The sequence below is a fragment of the Lissotriton helveticus genome, chromosome 3_1 (genome assembly GCF_964261635.1).
Source record: "Lissotriton helveticus chromosome 3_1, aLisHel1.1, whole genome shotgun sequence".
Taxonomy (NCBI): Eukaryota; Metazoa; Chordata; class Amphibia; order Caudata; family Salamandridae; genus Lissotriton; species Lissotriton helveticus.
The window spans coordinates 1,967,738,806-1,967,760,643 of NC_136061.1; the positions used below are offsets into that span (position 1 = coordinate 1,967,738,806).

At 45.2% G+C, this 21,838-nt stretch overlaps 1 protein-coding gene across 2 annotated transcripts in view; it reads right to left on the bottom strand.

Annotated features, from left to right (window-relative positions):
* Positions 1 to 21,838, bottom strand: part of RASL12 (RAS like family 12) — a 206,628-nt gene that overhangs the window by 152,548 nt on the left and 32,242 nt on the right. For both annotated transcript variants that reach the window (XM_078683085.1, XM_078683084.1), the window contains exon 2: positions 10,756 to 10,885. In XM_078683085.1, the coding sequence (XP_078539211.1) occupies positions 10,756 to 10,882 (127 nt within the window). In that variant the 5' untranslated portion in view covers positions 10,883 to 10,885. The remainder of the gene's footprint in view (positions 1 to 10,755; positions 10,886 to 21,838) is intronic.

A 21,838-nucleotide genomic window follows, 5' to 3' on the forward strand; every position in this document is an offset into this window, starting at 1 on the left:
GGGTCCCGCCTGGGTATCGTTGGGAGTAATAAGGTGGCAAAGGTAATAAATATGTGTGGGGGAGTGTAAGCACTGTAGATTTTTGGGACTTTCTGAAAAGAGATATCGCCACATCATTGCAAAAAGTTCGGCTGGAATTAGAGTGTGTCCTGGTCGGATCTGTTGTGGGCTTGGTTACAGTTTTAAATAGTTCCTTCATTGAGTTTTTGGCTACTTCCATCTCATGGGTAAAATATGCTGCCTTTGCTGCAAGAATACTGTGAATAATTGTCACTGCATAAAAAAACTCATTTTCTGATGGGCAACCAGCGAAGTTTGTGAGTTTATGTATGATCGTATTTTTTCAGTCCGATAAAAAGGAATACTGTTGCATTCTGTACCAGATGGAGTAATAGATGGAGATTGTTCAAAACTCTTGTAGTGTGTTGTAAAAAAGTACTTTTCGTTTTTATAAGTTAAGCACTTACTGGACCTGGTTTATTGGGTGTTGTTTGTTGAATGCATGTGGGCTGGGATTCTGGAACACGCCACCTCCCTTGAGTAGGCCTTGGACTGCTCTGCCTTGCTGCCCTGAGAGAGTTAAGTGCTACAATGAGGTACTTGGTTCTCGGTAAGTGGAAGGTTGCGGACTTATTATTAGTGAAAGACCCACATGCTTCTCTACTAATAATCCACATTCTTATACATGGGCCTCAGGTTCAGCAGCGATTAGTGTTTCATCCCAGGAGTAACTGGACAGCGAATCTCAAAATAACATAAGAGGCTGACAATTGTCTCATTCCCCAAGGGCCTGATCGGAACTTCCTCTCTTTGCTGGGAAATGGTCTAACAGATTTTCTTTTCTTGAGTTTCCATTCTTACATGCCTGATGTTTGAAGACCAGGAACTCTAGAAATGGGTCTGGAGATGGCAGTGCTTAATTTGTAAAAAAAAAAAAAAAAAGGGTCAGGGCCCTTCTCACGATGCCACTGTAGCTGGCACCACCCATCGCCCCTGGCAGAGCTGCCAATTACAGTATCAACACAGCCACTAATCAATGCCCTCCTGCAGGTGTGGCAATTCAGGCTATGCCAAGCCACCCAATGCTGAAGAATGCTGCAGGAGGCAGGTGTTTTTCATTTTAATTTATGTTGTATTATTAGACACTTTTGTGCTAATCTCAAAATTAGGCAGACCGCGCCACCATGTGGTAGACTGTCATTAGTGTCAGTATTGATAATTAAGCGTTGGTGCCGAGCAGAAACCATTGGCTCAAATTAAGCATTGCGAGATAGTCTGCTTTATAAATTGGATAGTGGTAAAAATTAAATATGCCCATTGGGATGCTTATGTACAAGGATATCTATAACAAGGACCACTGAAATACGTGGCAATGTAGAACCAAATTGAATGGAAGGGTGACATTAAATGGCAATCAAAGGCAAATAATGCAGCATAATCTTTGCACTATTTTGTCAGTTTAGCACATATTAACACTATCTAGGCATACTTCCTCCTGAGTGATAGTTTAACAGCAGTAGGCAACTGAAAAGTTAACCCCTGCAAAGAGTCTGCTACTTAGCGGCACCACATATGGTGCTTTTTTGTAACTTTAGGTCCATTTAAGATACAGACATGTTGTTTAAATCTGCAAATTATGCAGTATATGGTGAATTATGTGGCACGTGTGGTAAATATATACTTATGAAGGAAATATTACAATCGAAGAATCACAAAATTTCAGTGGCTCAACCTGATATTAAAAAACAGGTATTATTACATTTTTCATAAATACATGTTTATATAGACTTATTATCTGGGCTGGAGCCTGGGTACCAACATCACCCATCTGTATGTTCCATCCCTCTTTTTGCTACTCTAAAGGGGTACCAATTAACTCCATCAGCTACATTTGTCACCCCGAGTGGGACGGGTATGCCCAGACGTGGGTCCCTTGTTCTCCATGCCACTGGAGTTAAGCTATCCTGGCTGATGAGGGCTGAAACCCCGAAACCTGTCGTAGGATGCTTGTTTCCAGTCCAGGGAGGACCTGGCCTGGCAGTTCGGGCTGGACTGTTCCCATTGGGTGCAGGGGCAAGACTGATTTGCATATAGCTGGGTTCAAATTGGAATGGCATGATAAGCAAAAAAAACGATGGATTTAGGCCCAGATCTCTGGACTGGGGTGAATGTATGACATTGTTCTGCATTCTGTCCATCAATTGTTCTTTTTACATTATTTTTTAGCACATGAACGGTAGCCAGATGTGAGTGATTCCCAAATGCTCCTCAGGCCACAACTAGAACCTCGGTATAGGTATCTACCGTAGGTGATCCAGGCTGTATTTGGAAAAGGACTGTTTCCTGAAGGCGTCTCGGGGATGTTACTTCTTCTCTTATTCCACTACATTTAATCACTCCTGAGGGAGGTCAGACTGAATATTTTCACATATAAAGCATATAGCCATTCAAGGGACAAGTGAAATGCTCTCTCAGTGTACCTATTGTTATGCCTTTTCCAAGGAGCCAATACTTTGGTGAAAGCAAATGTTTCTTCCGCATTAGCCCGCAAGTTCCCTGTGGAATCTGTTTGAAATGTCAGCAAGGTGGCACATGGGACATCAGTTATTTTGTCAGAAGCTCTGGAGGAACCTGATCCTGAGCCAGAGCTAAGTGCATCCTAAGGAAGATGCTGCACCGCATAATTGCTCCCTTTGGACCAGATCACGATCTCTTTCATTGGCAACAATAAGGTTCCTCTTTTGTGAATGAAAAGACTTGCGTGACATAGATTCATGGTAACAATGAATAGACCTAAGAGATCCACCATGAAGATTCCTTGTTAAGTCTGTCAGGACAACCGTCTCTTGCTATTGAGGCTGTTTAGTTGGAGCCACAGAAGGCCAGTAGATAGGGGCAGACGCTCTGTCCTATGACGAATCCGGCCTTCAGTGCAGGGATGCACAGATCTTACATCTCCCTGCCATTACTGAAGGAACTCCAGGCTCCCTTTGGGGCTGCTCAAAATGGTCTTCCCTTTAAGCCATGATGAAGCTCCAGGTGCAGTTCTGTAAAGATGCAATGGTAGTCTTAAGATGCATAATGGAGAATGCAATACTCCATTGTCATTAGCAAAGTAAGCACCCACCACGCAGCCACGACCATCGACAGAACCCTCATCCAATAACACTCCATGCTGCAATCGTTCCATAGAACACGAACACCAAACCCTGCGACACAGACGCGCTGTTTACACACATACACCCCTGCACACTCCTCCTGGAAGTTGCTGTTCATGCCCTCTGTGTGGTATCCTGCATGGAGTGCATCCATCTGGTTCCATAGCAACTAGATGATGCTCTACAGCTGGGTTCTAGAATAGGGTGCTGGGCATCAGTTGAAGGGAGAAGCTGTGGCATGGTTTTAGCAACAGGTGTATCAGTGGCCACCAGGCACGGGCAATGGATGCTAGACTGGAAAGCGGAGATCATGTTGCTAAGACACACTTCGGTTCTCTGCTCTACTATCTGTTCATGAAGGTGTACAAGGGCAGGAAAATGCTTTGCTATTTGGGGATAAGCACAGATGATCAACTTATAAAACCCCTTCTCACTGTCAGAGCTTTCATGTTGCATCACAAAACTCTAAGAGGGGAATGATCAAACCAGGAAGCATGTGTTCATCCTTCTCAGTATCGACACGCCATGGTCAGTAGCCGTGACTCTGCTGATGATTGTCCTGGACCCGCCCTCCTCCTTGGGAGGCAGGATTTGGCACGTTTAAAAAAACAGATAAAATGTGTTCCTGAAAATCCCGAGCAATGGGTCTTGGAAATTGCTAACGAAGGTTGTGCCACTGAGTCTGCCATGATGCCTCCATCATATGACCCTATACTAATCTTGGGCTAAAGCATATCCCAAAAAGTTAAGTTTCCCTGGAAGCAATTCCAACTGACTTAGTAGAGTAGGATATCGTTGCTGTCTCACCATAAATATGTGTGTATCTTCCAGGAGAAATTGAGCTGCAAAGTAACAAAAGCATGTACACAATTGGGGTTTTACGGTGGGCAGTGAAAAAGAAAGAGGAGAGTGAATGGGGCTGTGGGGATCGAACACTAAGTGTAGAATTTAAAGTGGAGAGGGAGAAGGATACCGTGGTGAGGCCTACAGGAGATAAGCAGAATAGAAATGCACTTCCTGGTTCCAGTGGCTCCGAAGGGAAATCAATGGCTTTTCCTCTTATGATTTTTTACACAGTTCTCAAATCCTTTTCATGGTTCTGATGCCTCTGGTGGGAGTGCTTCAAATTTGGTTAATCCGTTCAGTATCTCACCTTGAATGATCCATGGCATTCAAGTGGTGTGTGGTCTCTTATGGACACTTTGATTATTTCTGAATCAAGTAACATCTTACCAGGTTCCATCGCAGATGGATGTTTAGCAGCCCCCACAGCGGCACAGATATAGGGGCCTGCCTTGCTTCCTAGGCTCAGAATTTTAAACGGTAATCCTTGTTACCATTCCTTGGTAAATTGCTGCATTGTCTCTGACATTGCTTCAAGATCCTGAATAACATGATGTTCTGCACTGATGTTTTTCCTTTGTCCGGACTCCACCTGACTCCGGTAGGGCAGCATTTTCTTGGACAATGAGAAGGGAAGCTTGCAAGTCTTCAGGCACTTATTTGTTATCCTCACAGCTATTGTAAACAGCCCCAACTTTTGGTTCATTTTTGTGTATGTCTGCATTGACTTCATCTGTCCCTTGAACACTGTGATGACCGATGCAAACAGGATGGGAAGGCGGTTACCACTAGTTCTCTTTCAGCCTAAGGGTGGTGGTGTGGCCGGGTGTATCCCACTTGTCTAGTCAGAGGGCTGCATTTGAATCCATTTGGAATCTTCAATGCACTGCAGGCATATTATCTTTGCAAAAGGAGTATTGTATTGGTTTGTATTGTATTGTAACACTAACCTCTATGAGGGGAGCTGAAGAGTTTGCCTACATGGTTAGCCTGCTACACCTTCTAGGGTGTGTGGTTCTAAGTGTGTTTCCTTTGTTTTGATTCTACATGGGAAGTGCTTCCATGTCATTGGTGATGAACACTGAGGTGCGGTTATTATGTCATGGGACACAGCGCCTGACAGTGTGATGAAGTGTGAGAGAGAGGTGCACAGTTTATGGCTTTCAGTAAGTCTACAGCTCATTGTCCACTTAGCAGGGGACTGCACTAGGATGTCCATTCTGAGATATGTTGTGTAAAGTTTATGGATCTGAGCAGGCGCATAGGCTGGAGAAAGACTTGGTGGAAAGAGTTGCTGGCACGGACTTTGTTAATATTATCCCATATCCAGTTTTCATGCTGAGATGTCAAGAAGAGTTTCTGGAATCTGCAGTGGTAGACTAAATTAAAGTCCTCTTCAGTTGCTTCCTTCTTGTTCAGTTGGTGATGGTGGTTTATTTCCGTGAACTGGTACAGTACTGGATGATGGACATGACCTATAGCAGTTTTATCTTATGTGAATGTGCGAGTGTTAGGAAATATAAGGAAATTATTATGCAGCCTATATGAACCAAAATTCGACTGCCCACCGCTGAGTGCTATGGCATTAGTATCACTGTGCACCAGGAGGGTTACATATTATATTCTATTGAAGCTGCATTTATATATCACGTACTGCAGATCTGACCAGTGCAGACAATTTGGGGGCAAAGACTTGAATCAACAGAATGGGGAAAGTGAGCCACGAACCCTTTTAGACATGTGTTGTACTTCTTTGTTTGGATACTCTACGGTCAGGGGAATAGATTTAAGGGGCTTTTTTGGGGTGTGACACTCCCAAATAAATGCATTCTTGGTTTGGTAGTTGGATCTGGGGACCCTCTGTCTAGTCTGCTATGTCTGTGTCAGTTATTCCCATTATGTGGCAAAAATAAAAGACAGAACAGTAACCACTGATGTAAAACAGGAGAGAGAGAGAGACAGAGATGGAGAAATAGAGGTCCATGATTCCCTTTGATTATATGAAGAACAGTTACCTAGGTGTCACAAAATACACTTTGTCCTCCATCACAAGTTTCAAGTCAGGAAGTCTGTGTCTAATTTTAACACCGTTTTGCATACTGCATTTTCCATTATTCTGGGTCCAATTCTTCCTCATCCAAGTTCTAATGTCTCTCATGTTCGTCTGATGATTTAACTTTACCCGTCATCTGTGGCAACTACTGTTGATGATGGTGGTCCTAACAGGTACAGAATGCTGGAGGTTGTTTTTAAAGACAATGACATAGTTGGGTGCATATGGTTAAGGCAATCGTGATGCCACTGTCCAGTACATAGACCCACTGCAGGAGGTTGGAAACTTGACACAACACGGGGAAGAGTTAGGCTTTGAGTTATGAAGATTATTGCTAGGTCATCAAGCAGTCTGGATCCGGGGGTAAGTACAGCCAGGAGGCAGATCATTTGTGACTGAAGAACACTGGGAATATAGAGGAATGTAAGCAATTAGGAAGAAGATATTTCTGGTGGATCTGGCTGATACCTTGTTGTTTGTTCATCTTCCAGTGGGTTGGTATTGCATTTCTGTCACTTATAACCCTATTAATAGTTTTTATTTGACCACTTATAATTGTATCAATATCATATTTCAATCCCCTTTACGTAGATCATTGAGTACTGTTGGATTAACTGTTACCAGGGAGGGTTTCAGCACGTTTGAACGTGATACCCGGTCTAAATTGATCATCTCTTAGAGGTAATTTAGAGTCTGGAAGGATGGTTGGACTGCTGTAAATTGACGTCTCTCCCACCCACCACATTTGTGGTTCCCAAGCCCCTTTGAGAGTAGGGTGAGCTGCTGATCGGCTGCAGCTGGAACAGTCTATCAAAGCTAGCAATCCATCCGTCACAGGGAGCCCGCCTTCAGGTATCCAAAGGTCAGCCTTATTTGGACAGTCCTCCAGATGCATATTGTCCATGCCCACGCGAAGCATGGCAGCAAGAGGCAGGGAAAACAAACAATGGCCCCCACATCACGGGGAAAAACTCCCTGTGCATTTTTCACAAACTCCTGCTTTGGGAGTTTATGAAAAACAAAAAACACATAGTGCCCGCCTGGCATGCAGACTGACAGCAGTGCATCCGCCAAACTGGTAGATGCATTTTGTACACATAAATTCCTGATAGGCAGAAACTTAAATGTGTATTATAATATCTAGGAGGACATTATATGCAGCTTTATGTTCATATTACAGGCATGTTCCCATATCAAATCATGCTTCTTAATAATAAAACGATGCACCTAGTCACTTGTAATAACATATTACAAGTGACAGAGGATGTCAACATGCTCCAACACCTTTCATCAGTTGAGACAAGTCTGGTGAATGGCATCCCAGATGCTGTTTATTGGCCGTTGCAGTTTCCAAGACAATGTATACGTCACACAGTAAGTGCTCGAAGAGCCTCACTCCAGCTTCCTTCATTGCCTACAGAACGTAGAATGTCTGGTGAGACATCCAGGAAACGGCACCATCTACTAAATCACTAGGCCTTCCAATGCAAAATGTAAAAACCAGATGGGTTGAGATCAGAGGAGAAAGCAAAAACAGGGAAACGTGTGCTCAGCTGCGCAGTGGAAAGTCATTTGAAATGTTTGACTGGTACCTTTCTGTAGCTTATTGATATATTTGGATGCTAAACTGGTACTAGTGAGGTTCAACTAATCCCCAGACAGTGATAAGTTTAAAAATGACAAAATAATGAAGTAATATCATTACAAAATATGCTGCATATTGCAGCAGAATTCAGTTTTTCTTGTCGCATAATTTACTCATCCATGCCACATAATTTGGCTCTCGCCTGCCGTATAATTCCAGTGACCCTGATTACAAGTTATCTCAGAGCAATAAAGCTACCCAGTGTGGTCTTGGGTCTGTCAGAGATAGGGAAGTACAACTGGTCAGATGACCCAAATCCCTGCTTATCCTTCTTATCACCCTAATAATCAGATGGATAGGAGAAGAGCATCTTAAGCACAAAAGTACAACATCTTTGTTTTGTGTTTTCCTTCTAACTGTTTTTATGGGAAAAGGAAACCATATTTATTTTAAATCTATTGACTCGCAGTGATGGTGGTCTTTGTGTGCACGGATGCTCTCATGGCCTACAATGATATTGCAACACATTCCTACACAGTTGTTTTGTTTACAGTTTTGCATGCAATCTCAAGAAAACTCCACAATATTCCTAAACAAGCATTTGCAATGCAATAGGTCTCACATTTGCGCGAGTTTCAGCTATTGGCATTGTAACTGACAATGTCTTTTATTTATGTGTTTTGCTAATTAGCACATGAATTAAAGGCATTGTCATTTACAATGCCGATAGCTCAAACTCTTGTAAATGCGAGACCTATTCAAAGTAGCGGCCGCCATTGTCCCGGAGTGCTCTGAAAGTGAAAGCGTGCATGGCGCGCCGAATGTTGTGGGAAAGCATGTCATGCCTGCAGCAGGAGAAACTCTTTGAAGAAAATAGTGCTTACAGACTAAAAAAGACGTACAGTGTAACAACCGAAGTAAAAGGGCAAGCCCTCATGGGAGGTTACAAATGAAGTCGAGCCGGTACTAAAGAGGGACTAACAAGCCTATTAACGAATCAGAAGCAAGCATTTACGAAGGACAATGACACAAGCCAATGACAAATATGGGCGGAGAGTGGGCGAGGCTTCTATTCCTTACTCCAATACAGCATGTAGCAGAGCAGCGTGGCCCAGGCTCGACCTAAAAAGAATGGAAACTGACTTTGGCTGAAAACCTTAAACTGTTGCCTGCTTTCTCTCTACAAGCACATGCATGTTTGCTTTAATGACTATTATCGTATCGCTACAAATTTCCCATACCTCATTTTAAAGCTCACAGCCTCTCCTTTAAAACCACACCCCTGCAACCTAACAGTTTGTAATCGCCTGTAGCTCATCTATCAATACCACCAACCAATGAATTAATTCACATATTCCCTTCTTCCACTAAAGATCACACCTAACTCTTATCAATTTAAAAAGATCACACCTAACTCTTATCAATGTAATCTAACACATAGACACTGAAGACTAATCCCAATAACCAACAGGCCAAAAAAACAACCCTACTAACCCTGTGTTACGAAGCCATGTGCTGCCTGGCGTAAAGTGCTGCAATCAGCGGCAGCCGCTCCATTAGAGCAGAGGAGCACCACCCCCCTGCCACCACCAGCAAATAAAACGAGAATAAAATAGGTTATAACCCTGTTTTATTATCGTTTTATTTTCATTCCATGAACAAGCTCCCAGGTCCATGGAACTCTGACAAGTCTTGGGGCGGGTCCATTGGGATGACACTGCTGGTGGGGGAGTGATGGGCACTCTCTTCACTGTGCATGAGGGTTTGAACGGCCATCTGAGGCTGCTTTGCTGGGGCTGGAGAGAGCAGACACAGGTTCCCAGTCTGCCTGGGAGTGCAAGTTGCCGGTGCTCAGGCCAATCCTGAAGTTGTTCTCATGTGAGAGCAGCTTCAGGCTGAGCCGCAGGGCAGGCTGGGAGCCTGTGCCTAAGGCCAGAAGCAGGAAGGGCCCGATGCAGTGGGAGATGGCGGCGGAATTAAGATAAGTTTATCTTATTCATTTATTTTTGTCACCGAACCCTCCCCACCTCGCTCCTCCCTTGTTCCCACCTCCCTCCTCAGGCACGCCCCCCCACTTTGGCAGGGGATGGGCCGTTAGTGGTTACAATACCTCTTCAGGGCCAGTATGTGCTATATAAATGGAATTCAATGCACCACATTATATAAAATATAACACACACTACTAACATAATACTCAGCAGTTGGGAAGTCAAATGCAGTTCATACAGACAGCATAATAATTTCTGTGTACTGCTTGACACTCTCCCACACCGCAAAAGACAAAACTTCTATGGTTCATGTCTATCACCCAATACTGTACTAGTCCACAGCAACAAACCACCCATCACAAACTTAACAGACATGGAATAACTGAAGAGATCTGTCACATGCCATTGACCAACGGAGACCTTTAACTTAGTTCACCACTGCAGGTCCAAACTAGTTACATTTTATACTTGCTTTTTAACATCTTTCAGGGGCAATCAGATATGGGATGATAGTAACAAAGCCCAACCCAGCAGATCTCTGATCCATGTCTTCTTCTAACCTACGCCTGCTATGGACCATAAACTTTAAACAACTTAAACAAAAGATCCCAGAATGGACAACCCAGGGCAGTAACCAGCCAAGTGGGTAATGAAAATAAGAAATACCATACATGGACCTGCAGAGCTGCTCAAAGCTGCCAGCTTACTTCTAAGCACTATGCCCCCTAACAAAATAACCGCATCACGATAGTCCTCACGCATAACATGGAAATTCTTCTCACACAAGATCAAATCAAAGACAGTGCCCTTCCAACTACACATCCTACATAGTGTAGTGTGCTACCCATATAGGCAAGTGCTTCAGGGCCCCAGATAGGGGTAGTAAGTGCTATATAACTATTGAAATATAATACCATACACATTTTGTGCCATGCTTTGGATAATCCACCTAGGAAGAGTCTGCATAAATTCAAAACATCTGATCAGAATTTCCAATGAAATTCTCTTAAAGCACTTCTATCTCCCAATACTCTTTTGTTTGGCACCGCTATCCCATACCGACCTCTGGCATTTGTCTGGACCATAACAAGGTTGCAGGTGATTATTCTACAACAGGCACTCTCTCACCTGACTTGCCAGATCCTCGTAGTCCCAGCAGTGCGATGTTGCATTCTGGGATATGGGCGTGGTGGTTCCGTTCGTTGGCAGCGGAGATGGCATTCGCGCCCCGAGGTCTCCCGAACATTGAGGACATTGTCTGGATATTGGGAAAAGAAGCAAAAAATAATTTCCATTATCCTGATTCACGCAGGGTTCGGTACTTTTTAAGTGCATTTTGCTGTTCTACAAATGTTGATGCCATGGGTACTCGGGCCCCCAATTTTAAGTGCTGGTTGTGCTGTCCTGGGGGGTTGGGGGGTCTGCCAGAGAACTGCGTCAGCAGTGTTGGAATGCAGGGGCTTAGAATGCTTGCCAAGGTAGTGGGAATTGTGAAATAAAGTGAAGATGCTCCCGGTCCCAGGCCTCAGCACCCTCTGTTCCCTTACAACCTCACCCTGACTACGCAGAAAGCAGAATTCTTTGAAGCACTGCCGCTTGCATTAAAAAATATATTTTCAGTTCTGTGTACGTCGGCAGCAGCTGCCAATGAGCCCATCGTTGACAGCAGCCATTTTAAGGCAAGCTGAGTGCATAAAAGAAATCTCTGTTGCTTACACCGTAATATTGAGACACAAGTCTCACTCTGTCTTTTCTGCTGCTGTTTGGCACTAAACTAACGTGCACATATTCACTTAGCGCCAAACTTTCCTCTGAGTTTACGCACAAGGAAAATAGCGCAGCGGCCTAGGCCACTCGCATGGCACTGCTACGCTGTTGTACCAGCAGTGACGTAACGCAAAAATAATGGGTTCCCCTGCAGAATATACAAAGGTCTTTGGCTGAATAGGGACCTCGTAAAGGTTAGGGGGCCCCTTAAAGGGTTGGGGGTCCTTGCTCTTCAGGGGCTGCAGAGGCCTGTGTTATGTCCCTGTTTTCCAGTGCAAGGTTTTGCTTAAAACCGTGGCCTAGCGTTTTGTAGTTCCCGTTATTAATGCAGCTGCGTAGTAGATGTGGGCAAGCCAACAAATGAGCAGGGATAGCCGAGCCAAGGGGTCTGGCTCGCCTCTAGGAGTCCTTTTTCAAGCTGAGCCCTTATAAGTATATGCAATGTAAATCATGCTGCAAATATTAAGTATAATAATTAAAAAGCTTGGGGCATGTTCTCAGGGACTTATCGCTGAGTTATCAGCACTTTAGCGCAGCAAAAGTGGAGAAAGAATTATTGCCCCATTCTCAAGCTGGTGCAAACTGCCGATATCGCCAGTTTTCCAGTGATAGCTTCAGCAAAAAATATCGCCACAGATGAGAGCGACAACTAATGCTAAAGATATGCAGAGTAGGCGTTCCCGAGCAAATACACATGAAAACACCACTTCGCGATATTCTCAACAGCCAGCCAGATCTGCGATGCAATCCAAAAACAGGCTATAAGGCGCGTTAGCAGCAGGGATTTAACACCTGCCTTTTACTGGTGTAAAGCAGGACGACTACCTGTAGTATGAAAGGGAGCCCAGCCACATCTGTAGACCAACACATGTCATGGAGACACTGATCATGCAGTTCGGAGACCCAAGAGGTCCACAACACCCACCGCCACCACGCCCATGACCATCTGGACCACCCCCCCCCCCCCCCCCCGGACAACCAATGAGGCAGCGCAGAACAGGACAGCGGACATTCCTAACACGCACCAGCCTCAGGGACTCAACTCAAGAGGAAGCCATTGCCCACTACAGGCACAAAAGGACAGCCATCCTCCGCATCCTGATCCACATTGCCCACAGGCTGACGGTACCAACACAGCGGACAACCAACATCCCTCTGCAGACAAAGTTGCTGGCTGTGCTGCACCTGTTGGCCCCTGGTACCTCCCAACCAACAATTGCCATAGTCGGAAGAGTCTCACGGCCAGCCCTATCAAACTTCTTCACACATGTCCACAATAGCAACGGCGGGCCCCTGTATCCACACCACACAACAATTCCAATTCGTAGTGTTCCTGCGCAACCAACCCCAACGCCAATGGTTGCCAGACGCCTCTGTGCCCCAAATCCAAGACTGTAGTAACTGAAATGTGGGTGCGCACTGTCATGAAGTCCAATAGTCAACAGTAGTGCAAAAACAGTCCTTTATTACAAATACACAAAAAAACAATACGAAAAGCACACCCAACGCCCAACAGGGAACTTCATCAGGGCAACGTGTGGATTCAAGTAACTGCATATGCTGTGGGAACTCCCCAATACAATTCCATACTCCGGAAGTCAGTATTCAGAAACCTGTTGGACAAATGGTGACAATGGTCAAGCGTCTGTATAGTCACTAACCTAATCTGGTACAGTGTATTGCACTTGGACAAACCGGAATGCTTACAGGAAAGACAAATCCTGCTAAAAAAGACTGTATAGAAGTACGTGTGGTTGTAACCTTCGTAGGAAAGAAAAGGAAGGTTGTGGTCACATTAACTTCTGTTACGGTTTCATGATGCAGGATTTCTCATACCTGTAAGCATCACGGTTTGTATGAGCTTGATACTACAGCCTAACATGACGAGGATCTGCATGGCATGGTAGATCCCAGCGACATCACGCTGGTGTGCAGCCCTGGCAGCCATTCTTTCCGCCACCACCCGCTCCATGTTCTATATGGTCTTCCGCATGTGTCTCAGCTCCCGGATGACACTGCTGGAGCCACTCTGACTAGACTGTTGTCCTTCTCTCAGAGTCAGGACTCCAGCGATTTCATCCATGGATCATTGGAGAGCATGGAGCGGACTGTGGGTGTCCGTTAGGGAATGTAAGTGGTCCCTGATGAGACTTAGACACCCACATATGGCATCTAGTTTGGCTGCCATGAGGCCGAACCCCACCCACACCTGATCAGCTACCTTCTCCTGGCACCCTAACACATGTCATTGGAAGGCCATGTGTTGTTCGTTTAGGTCCTGGGAGACAGCCGTGGTGGTTGGTGCTTCCTGCTGTGTGGTCTGTGCAGGGGGTGAGGTCTCCTGGACGCAGCTGGGCTACCCTGATCCTGGTGGTGAGGTGCCGATGCTGTCCATGAGCTCTTGGAGAGCGTTGGTGTCGAAGGTGGGGAGGTCCTCTTCGTCATCAGTGAAGAGTTGTTGGGTCTGCTCTGCAGGAGGTGTTGATTCTCCCTCTGCAATGTGAAGGAGAGATGCAGTTTAACATTATGTTCACATGTATGTTGACGCATTGTACAAGTTTACATACAGACAGCATTACAATGTACATTGTGACTGTTTGGGAGGAGCTGCCTATTTGATGAGGGACAGTGGACATTTTGACAACATCATGGATATGTGTTTGTACTTGTACATCATCATTTCACATGTCCCTACTATGCCAAATGTGATTGGCCAGTTTCTACACAAAAGCGGTAGCAGTTGTGTCCTCTGTTCTGTTGTGAACGTGTTGTAGTTTGTACCACATTGTTGTCAATATTGATGTGCTCTGCTTCTTATGTGTGTGTGATGCATTGTGGGAGAGTCGCCCCTGCAGCTCTGATTCTGCTGGCCCTTATCCCTTTCAGGCGGTGTGCCTTTCAATTCTGTGCTTATACAGTGCTGAGATGTTGCAGACTTGGGTAAATTGGGATCTTGGTGGGAGTTGGGACTCTTGGGCATGGTTTGTCCGCAGATGTCTTGTTGACGTCAGGGGTTGTTTGTGCACGTGACTGTGTCAGAGTGTGACCTGCTCCTATGCGGATGTGGTCCACACTCAGCCACCTCAGTGTTGTGGAGTGCACCATGTTATGATAATTGGACTGCAGCCATGCTAGTCATCATGCAGTGTCACTTTCATTGCCAGTGTGGGACACGAACCAGCAGCTTTGCTTGGTTCAACACCTGTGCATGGGTTTGTTGTGAGATTAGTGATGTGTGGGGAGGGCTCCCTCTGGGCACATAGTTGACGGGGGGCTGCTTACAGTTTCTTGGTGTGCTGCAGCGTGCCAAGGGGATCAGGGACATGCTCCAGAGTCATTGTGGGTGTGCACTGTGCTATGTTTAATTGCGCATGTGTGGCATTGTGCCCATCTCCCCCCGTTTACCCAGTCCTTGGCCGTTACTCACCCTCTTGATGTTGTGTCGGCTCCTGTCGAGCAGTGTCCGGTCCCCCAACTCCTGCCACCGTCTCCACACTAATGACTGTGGCCACCATTTCCTCCATCTCGTCCAGCTCCTCCTGTGATGCTGGCCTCCTACCTCCAGTCGGCATTATTGCCTTCTGGTTGTTGTAGAGTTTCTGCTTGGTTTTGCACTTTACATCATTCCAGCGCCTCTTGACCTCTTCCATTGTCCTCCTCAGCATTCCGATTGCATTCACCTTGGCCACAATGGACTGCCATATTCTATTTTTTGTCGCTAATGACACATTGGAGGTGACAAATAGTTGTTGATGGTATTTTATCATCTCTGTTATCAGGATCCTGTTTTCCTGCGTACTGAACCGCTTCTTCCTCTTCTTCTTGTCCTTGCCTTTCCCTGAGGTCCCGGCCTGGTCCACCGGGGGGCTTATGGGGTTCTGATCGTCCTGTGTTCCTGCTCCGGCTACCTCCATTGTGCTTCGCAGTTGTTTTGGTTTTGTTTGGGTTTTCTGCTTTTATAGTGATTTTCCAGCCTGACGTGTGTGAATTGCAAGTCTGGCACAGCTTATTGCTGATTTTGTCATCGTGGTTGGGCCCATCGCCACTTTTTTCGCGTTCGCGTTTTGAATTTTATCACAGTCCCGGTAATGTTTTGCGGACATTTGACGCATTATCGGGGCACTATCGCATATTACTGCCATGTTGAGAATGTGACATTGACACAGAGTTATTTTCCTGCGATAGACGACAATATGTGAAATTGCGTTAACCAATTTTGCCGATGTTTATCGCACGGTCTTGAGAGTATCCCCCCTCATATCTTTAACAAGTGCCAGCTTTGCTATTAATATCACATTATAAATTCACTGAGCGGCAATTATCAAAAGTGATAGTTTTAAAACAGGAAGTTAGAACCATTGCTGCCCATGCCTTGGGGACAATGCCATTAGTAAACTAAGAGTTAAGCTAGTTATGATGTGCATTCTTTTTATAGCCTACAGCAGAGGTCTTCAAACTGTGGAGTCATGGATGAGTTCCCAGGGGGGCACAAATGCCTCTGCAAGTACATGTAAATGAAGATGGCCTGAAAGTGCAGCCTTGTTTATTTGTGCATTTCCAGGCTGCCTTCATTTACACAGAGCACTTGAAGTGGATTAAAAAGAAGGAGAACTGGGATTGGAGCGTTGTGGGGGTGAGGGTCAGTGAGTGTGATGGCAGGGTCAAAGAGGTGGCTATAAAAAAGTAAAAGAAGAAAATAATGTAAGAGTTTTGTTTCTTCACAGTCAGGCAACTGCATGTAAAGTAATGCACTAACAGTTTAATTTTAATTGACAAATAAATGCAGGTGATAAATGTACTCTTTTAGGTTATGAAATCTCAGTTAGCAAATAGCATCACTGCAGATGCCTGTATATGTTAAAGTTGAGCGACACACAGTTGAACCCTACTTGGTGCATTGAGGAATAGTGATGTTTGTATTTATAGTCAGGGCTACTGGAATTATGCGACTGTCGTTTTTTTGCTAAATTATGGATTTGACGCATTAGACACATAATCCATCAAGTGCTGCATAATTTGCAGTTTTTAACTCCCCGAGAATGATTCTAGCCCAAGTGATTCAAAAGTTACAAAAAAATGCAACAACACGTGCTGCTGCACCTTGGAAAGCCCTTTGAAAAGGTTGACTGGTCACCTTTCTGTTGCTGATTGCTATTTGTGGGTGCTAAAATGGTACTTCTGACGGTCACTATATGTCAGGATAGAGTTAACAAATGTTAAAATGACAAAAGAATGCAATAATGCTGTTACAAAATGTACCGCATTATGCTGCATAATTTACCTTTTCTTGCCGCCTAATATAGACAACCTTGCTGCATAATTTGGCCTTCTGCCGTATAATTCCAGTAGCCTTGTTTATAGTGCTATGAGGTCCTTGCCAGTGGCAGAAAGAACTGTGAATATGTAAGTAATCTGAAATAGTATTACACCAGCCGATGCTGGAGTGAGACGTGTCTTCCGGTGTCTCCACTCCTCCGGCAGATCTTTCAGCCTACATCACTGCATCGGGCCCGTGGTTCCCAGCCTGTTGCTGTCCTGAGTGCCCGCTGCCTTCCGCTACCTGAGGACTGGTCCAGTGGTCTGCTCCTGCCTGCCAGTGCTCCCTGAGCTGCTTCCGGCTGTGGCTTGCCTGGCCTGACCAGCCATCTTGGGGCCTCCTGTGATGCTGCTCGCTGCTCCTGGACGGCCTCCCCCCAACCTGCACACCATACTCTGGGTCTCCCCTGGATCGGGTGGGCAGCCCGACTGGATGAACTTGATTCATGCCCCACTCACTTGAAGTGGGGAGTGCAGAACATCGGCAGACCAACTTGGGGCCTGCCGTAACCCCCGCTCTGGCCCACAAGGTATATCCTTGACCTGCCTCGGCTCCACGCATTAGAGGTGAGCGGCGATCAGCTGTGAGTTTGCACAGCGAGACCTGCTTTCTGCCTTTACCTCCCTCCTGCTCCTTTGACTCTGGCTGGCTTGACGCCTTGCTTTCACCTGGACATTACCTTCCATTAATGTCACAGGCCTTTTGAAGCCATCAGCTCTGTTTACCCAGCATCCTGGGAAGGCTTTAATATAACCCTGAGGCAGACTTAAAGGCTTGTTGCAACTGGTCATATTGCTGTCCCACCAACTCTATCCTGGGGCCTGGATTATGCTCTACAAGTTTCTAACCTCTCTTTGCCGCACAACCCCCTCACACTGCCCCCATGGAAAGCTGTTGTAGGAGGGTCACTTACATCTGGGGAGCGCGGCCACCTTTGACTGTATCTATACATTGGGGTGCACCTTCGTTTGAGCTGCTGGGAACCGTAATACCAAATTCTGCTACAGAAACCCAGCAGGCCACGCTCGCCTGTGACATTGCATGGCATACCCTCCCTGGTTCCCAAGGTGGCACTCTTGGATGCAACAAACTGCCTCGCTTTTACTGCCACTTTGAGACTGATTGGCCTATTCGATGAGCCTGCCCTATGGCCCCCCCCCTTCCACATTGTTGAACTCTGCTTTAATTACGTGGAGGACCGGTCGCACTCCCTTTGCCCTCATTTGGATAGAGCCAAGACTGTGTCAGCCCAGCACAGCTACAGACACTTCTTAGATATTGACTACACCACACTACTGCACCCCACTCCTCTCTCTGACGCTTGTTGACCACGGTGCCACCTCTCTTCTATTCCCCAAGGCAGATCCAACAAGTATATTCCTGACAGTCAATCTATAGACAATCCTGTCACCTCTTTGTGACCTCTGACCATGACCTCATCCAACTATTCCTCAGCTGCCACATCAGTTGATCCTCTCATGCAGGCATATATGAAGAATTTTCTCTAAGAAATAAGATCTGTAATTGGCTCTCGTAAGTCAGAATTCAAAACCTGCTTACATGACCTTAAGGGTATGTCACGGAGCTAGGCGAGCGTGTCGATGACCTGGAATGCACAGTAGATGTCCGCTCAGAGAATGAGGAAAATCTATGGCGTAGAATTACCGCTTTGGAGCAACAACATATCGAACTTCAATTAAAACAGGAAGACTTGAAAAATAGGAGCAGGAGGAACAACCTTCACATTAGGGGAGTCCCTAGGGGGGCAGAGGGCTCGGACATCATGGCATTCACGGCTGACCTCCTCCAGGCGATCCGGGGGGGTGACGACGCCTCCCTCCTGCACTGGATAGGGCTCATCGAGGGGCCATGGACTGAGGGCACCCAGACTTTGTTCCAGATATCCTCATGCATTTACACTTCTTTATTGAAAAAGAAGCTATCCTACAAGCCTCACTAAAGTAAAGCATACCTGTACTTCAGAGGCCATTCCATTCAAATATTTCAGGATGTCGCTCCGGTAACTTTACAATGCAGCAGAGACTTTGGGCCAGTCATGGACAAGCTATGCAAGCTTACCATGAAATACCAATAGGGCTATCCCTCTGCCCTAATCTTCATGTTGGAGGGCAGGCACCAGGTTGTTCATTCCTTACGCGAGGCAAAAAAAATTGTAAAGATCCTGTCTGACTCACGTGAGACCGGCCCATCTTCTCTGCGCACATCGCCCTGTGAGGTCATACGACCAGAATGGCCTATAGTGAAACCTACCAAGCCTAAAGCACACATCAAGGAGCGGACCTATATTCAAGCTAAGCAGGATATCACCCTCCACCTCTGCAACTTGGACGGCGCGTCTTCCACGGCACGTTCCACTTCGGCCTTCACAAGATGCATACCATAGGACCATACATTTTGATCAGGTGGCACTTGAAGGCTCCAGTTTGGTAGTGGGAGAGACTTTAGCCTGGTGTGGAGCAATACAGTTATAAACATTACCCTTATGTGTTTAATTTCATTGGGGTCAGTCTACTTATTATCGAAACGGCATTCTTACCATTGTGCCTCACGTTTAGATATTTTCTTTTATTTCCATAAGGATCTCTGTAATCCGAGCCCTGACATAGTTGGGAGCATAATACTCTGCCAAAAATCTCATTATCTGATTGAGACAAACATATTGGCAGCATCATTGGGTAAGTACCTTACTGCCTGTGATGCTTATACGAATCTCGTTTTGGTGCATTTTATTTATTTATTTATTTAATGCGATTTTTTAGAGTGCGAACTTTACCCGAAGGTGTCAGAGCGCTTTACATAAGAACCAGTTGCAAAACATAAGGATTTAGGATTACATGCGTTACATAAAAGATACAAACAAAAAAAAATTGCAAATGTACAAGATGTAAAGTCACACAAGGAAGAGATACAAACAGAAAGAAAAATTGCAAATATACAAGTAGTAAAGTCACTCAAGGAAGAGATACAAATGATATACTCTAAGAGTCACGGTTACACCAACCCCAGAATACTGATCCTTAATTCTAAATCACTCTATCGAGTGGCTATTCTACATGTGATTTTCAAATACACCTAGGAGAACCGGAATACTTGACCTACTAAACTGTAATCCACACAGGAGGTAAGCGTCAGAATACCCTAACACTATACTTACACACTGTAATTCATTGTCAAGGGGCTCTTTCTTAACAGTCTTTCTATTAACGTAATTTCTCTTGTTAAACATAGGTCTAACTACTGGACCCCTACAAAAGACCAGGTACAATATGCCTTTTGAGTGAGCAGACTGAGAGGCCTTATTTTCTGTGTATTTATTCAGGACACAGACAGACCTGTCCTTCATTTTTCAATCTGGGCAGTAGGGATAGACATAAGGATAACTCACATACGCTACATACGTTTTTCATATATTAAGGTAATTTTACTCACTTGCTTGAGCTTTATGTAATGGATGCTTCTTCACCCTGTACATGATTTGTTATTAGTCTTGCACAGTGTGTCACATGATTATAGCCATTTGAACTCTTAAAATGAATTTGGCGTGGGTTTCCATGGTACAATGATAACCAGGATACACATTAAGTATAAGGGTGATTTAAGTACCTTAATTTGTATTAGAGCATGTACTGTAATCCCATTATGAAAACTGTATCATAATACTTTAGTACAACATTGGTATCTGCATTACATTTAGCCCTGATGAAGTGGTAGGGATATTTCGCAGAAACAACGAAATACATGTAGGCTAAGGCTAGAAGAAAAAGAGGAGATAAAATACAACACCTGAGGACAGGACAACAGACCATCTGCTTATTATCAATTCTGATTGTTTATGTACAAAACTACAAAACTGTAACTGAATTGAATGGTGTGTGCTTCAAACCTATAATTTTGGCTTGGCCACCATAACGCGATTAAAATGTCTACATTGACAAAAATCTTGTATTTGTTCTATACATTGCCCATCCCTATCCCATCTAGAAGCAACGTGACAAACACTCCTTTATTTGGGGTGGGAAACGCCTGAGATTGTCTAATAAGATTTTTATGTTTCCTTGGAATCGGTTAGTCCTGTCGTGCCCTAATCTTTTGGAGTACTATTGGACATCACATCTCCGTTATGTCACTGAGTGGGCCATCTGCAAAAGCGAAAAGCGCTGGTTCCATATGGACCGAGCGATAGCATGTCATCCTCTTTGGGACCGGGCCTGGCTCCTGAGGCATCTTAGACCCCGCAGTGCTTATATTGCCACCCCCACTAGGACAGTTCTCAAAATTTGGTAGAACATAGCAATTACAGGGGGTCTCACTATTTTTCACTCCCCTGGACCATAATCCCTATTTTTCTCCTGCCTTACTGCCTTACTGTCCCATTCATCCCCCAGTCAGAGGGAGGGAGAAAGCCGTACAATCCAGGACATTTCGAGGGGGGCTCATTTAAATCCCTCGACCAATGCAAAGGGGACATCCACATCTCGGACACCTCCCATTTGCAGTATTATCAACTGAGACACTGGCTGCTTCAACCCTCCAATTTACAGGGGGGCAACATGACAACTCATCCCCTTTGAAACATTGGTGAGATCTTTTGATGGCACACAGGGCTTCATCTCGCACACACACTCCAACCCTGTTCACCCACACTCAAGTACAGTGGAATGCAGATTCCACAGAAGGCATCTCTCAGAAACAATGGAAGCAACTCTGGTGTAACATTCCTAGGATACACAGGGGCTTTTCCCAGCATGAAAGGACCTATAAACTAATGGCAAGGTGGTATTACACCCTGGCATACCTACAGAGATTGTTTCCCACTCCTTCCCCACAATGCTGGCACTGCCAGTCGGTGACCAGCGACTTATTTCATATTTAGTGGCCTTGTCCTCACTAACGCTATAATGGAAAGAAGTCCTGCGCCATATTAACTGTATCATAGGATTCATTCTTCCGAATTCATATAACACTATCATCCTTTGCATTTGGCCAGTAAAACTTACTGCTATGACTCGTTCTGAATGGCGCCTCATAGCTCAGATGCTGGGAACAGCTAAACAGTCACTTGCCCTGCATTAGAAGAAACACACGGTACCACCAATTGTCCTGTCG